The sequence below is a fragment of the Merops nubicus genome, unplaced genomic scaffold (genome assembly GCF_000691845.1).
Source record: "Merops nubicus isolate BGI_N331 unplaced genomic scaffold, ASM69184v1 scaffold16333, whole genome shotgun sequence".
NCBI classification, from domain to species: Eukaryota; Metazoa; Chordata; class Aves; order Coraciiformes; family Meropidae; genus Merops; species Merops nubicus.
In genome coordinates this window covers 4,361-5,809 of record NW_008599735.1, presented here as the reverse complement: position 1 = coordinate 5,809, position 1,449 = coordinate 4,361, and the positions used below count along the sequence as shown (strand labels likewise).

The window sequence follows — 1,449 nt, the reverse complement described above, 5'->3', positions numbered from 1 at the left end:
CCTCCCCCCCCCCCAGGAAGGGCATGGGGTCCAGCCAGAGTCCATCCCAGTGGGCAAGAGCGAGGGCAGACCCCAGCACCACAGCACGGGGACTGCTGCCTGCTCCCAGCCTGGGCAGCACCATCCCCCCACCACATGCACCCAGCCAGGACCCCAGATTAGGGGGCTCTCAGCAAGTCCCCAGTTTGGGCGGGCTTCCATCCATGTGCTAATGGGGCTGGTGCCTGCTCCTCCTGCACAGCCAGGCAGGATGCGGCCCCAGGGTGGTTGATGTCTCAGGGATTCTCAGTAGAGTCCAGCTGGCAGGATGGCGAGTTCCCTAACCCATCCCTATCCCTATCCCTATCACCATCCTCATTCCCAAGGCCATTCTATCCCAATCCCCACCTCTATCCCATTCCATCCCATCCCTCTCTCATCCCCATCCCCATCTCTATTCTATTCCCATCCCACCCCATTCCATCTCCCCTCTCCCTACCAAGGCCCTGGCTCCCCGGTTCCTCACCGAGGTAGACGAGCATGTTCTCCATGGACATCTGCTTCTTCACCACCAGGTAACTTTCCGTGCCCAGGCAGTGCAATATGGGCAGGACTTTTTCAGAGTAGTGCAGGGGTCGTTCTGTGGGGCAGTGAGACAGGCAGGGGTCAGGCAGAACCACCCACCAAGACGGGCTCACACCCACGTCCTGAGGATCTTCCAAGGTCCTGCCTGTCCCTGAGCAGACCTTCCAACCAGCACCATCGCCTTGTGATGGATTCACTTCACCCTGTTCCTGCTTCCTAACGTCCCATGGGGAGGTGACTTGGCCCACGGGTGGCAGGGATCTGCAGGGCCTGGGAGGTGGCTGAGGAATGATCACCAGCTCATGTTGTGTTTGCAGAACATCCACATTTTGAAGGAGTACGTGGTCTGCACACATGCTGGCAAAAACAGGCTTGGAGGTATTTCAAACACGCCCGTTTCCATGGAAGCAAAGGGAGAGTCGAGGATTCCAGCCGAGTTCACAGGTGAATAGGCAACTCTGGGCTAGTTTTAACCCCTGCCCAGCCTGAGGAGCATAGAATTAGATATCATGGAATGGTTTGGGTTGAAGGGACCTTTGAAGGTCATCTAGTCCAACTCCCCTGCAGGGAGCAGGGACATTCCCAACTAGAGCAGGTTGCTCAGAGCCCCGGCAAATCTCACCTGGAATGGTTCCAGGGATGGGGCAGCGACCACCTCTCAAGGCAACCTGCAACAGGGGCTCACCACCCTCAGCATCAAAAAAATTTCCTCCTTCTATCTGGCCTAGATCTCCCTCTTTTAGTTTCAAACCATCCCCCCTTGTTATGTCCCAGCAGGCACTGCTGAAAAGTCCCTCCCCAGCTTTCTGACAGGCCGCTGGAAGTCCTGGCAGGCCCCCAGAAGGTCTCCCCCGCTGGGGCCTTCTCCTCTGCAGGATGCCCACG

General features: G+C 57.8%; 1 protein-coding gene across 1 annotated transcript in view; it reads right to left on the bottom strand.

The window, feature by feature from the left end:
• Positions 1-1,449, bottom strand: part of ARAP1 (ArfGAP with RhoGAP domain, ankyrin repeat and PH domain 1) — a gene marked incomplete at both ends in the record, with an annotated part of 6,357 nt that overhangs the window by 1,755 nt on the left and 3,153 nt on the right. Inside the window, one exon of the mRNA XM_008937504.1 lies at positions 506-619. Within this exon, the coding sequence (XP_008935752.1) occupies positions 506-619 (114 nt within the window). The remainder of the gene's footprint in view (positions 1-505; positions 620-1,449) is intronic.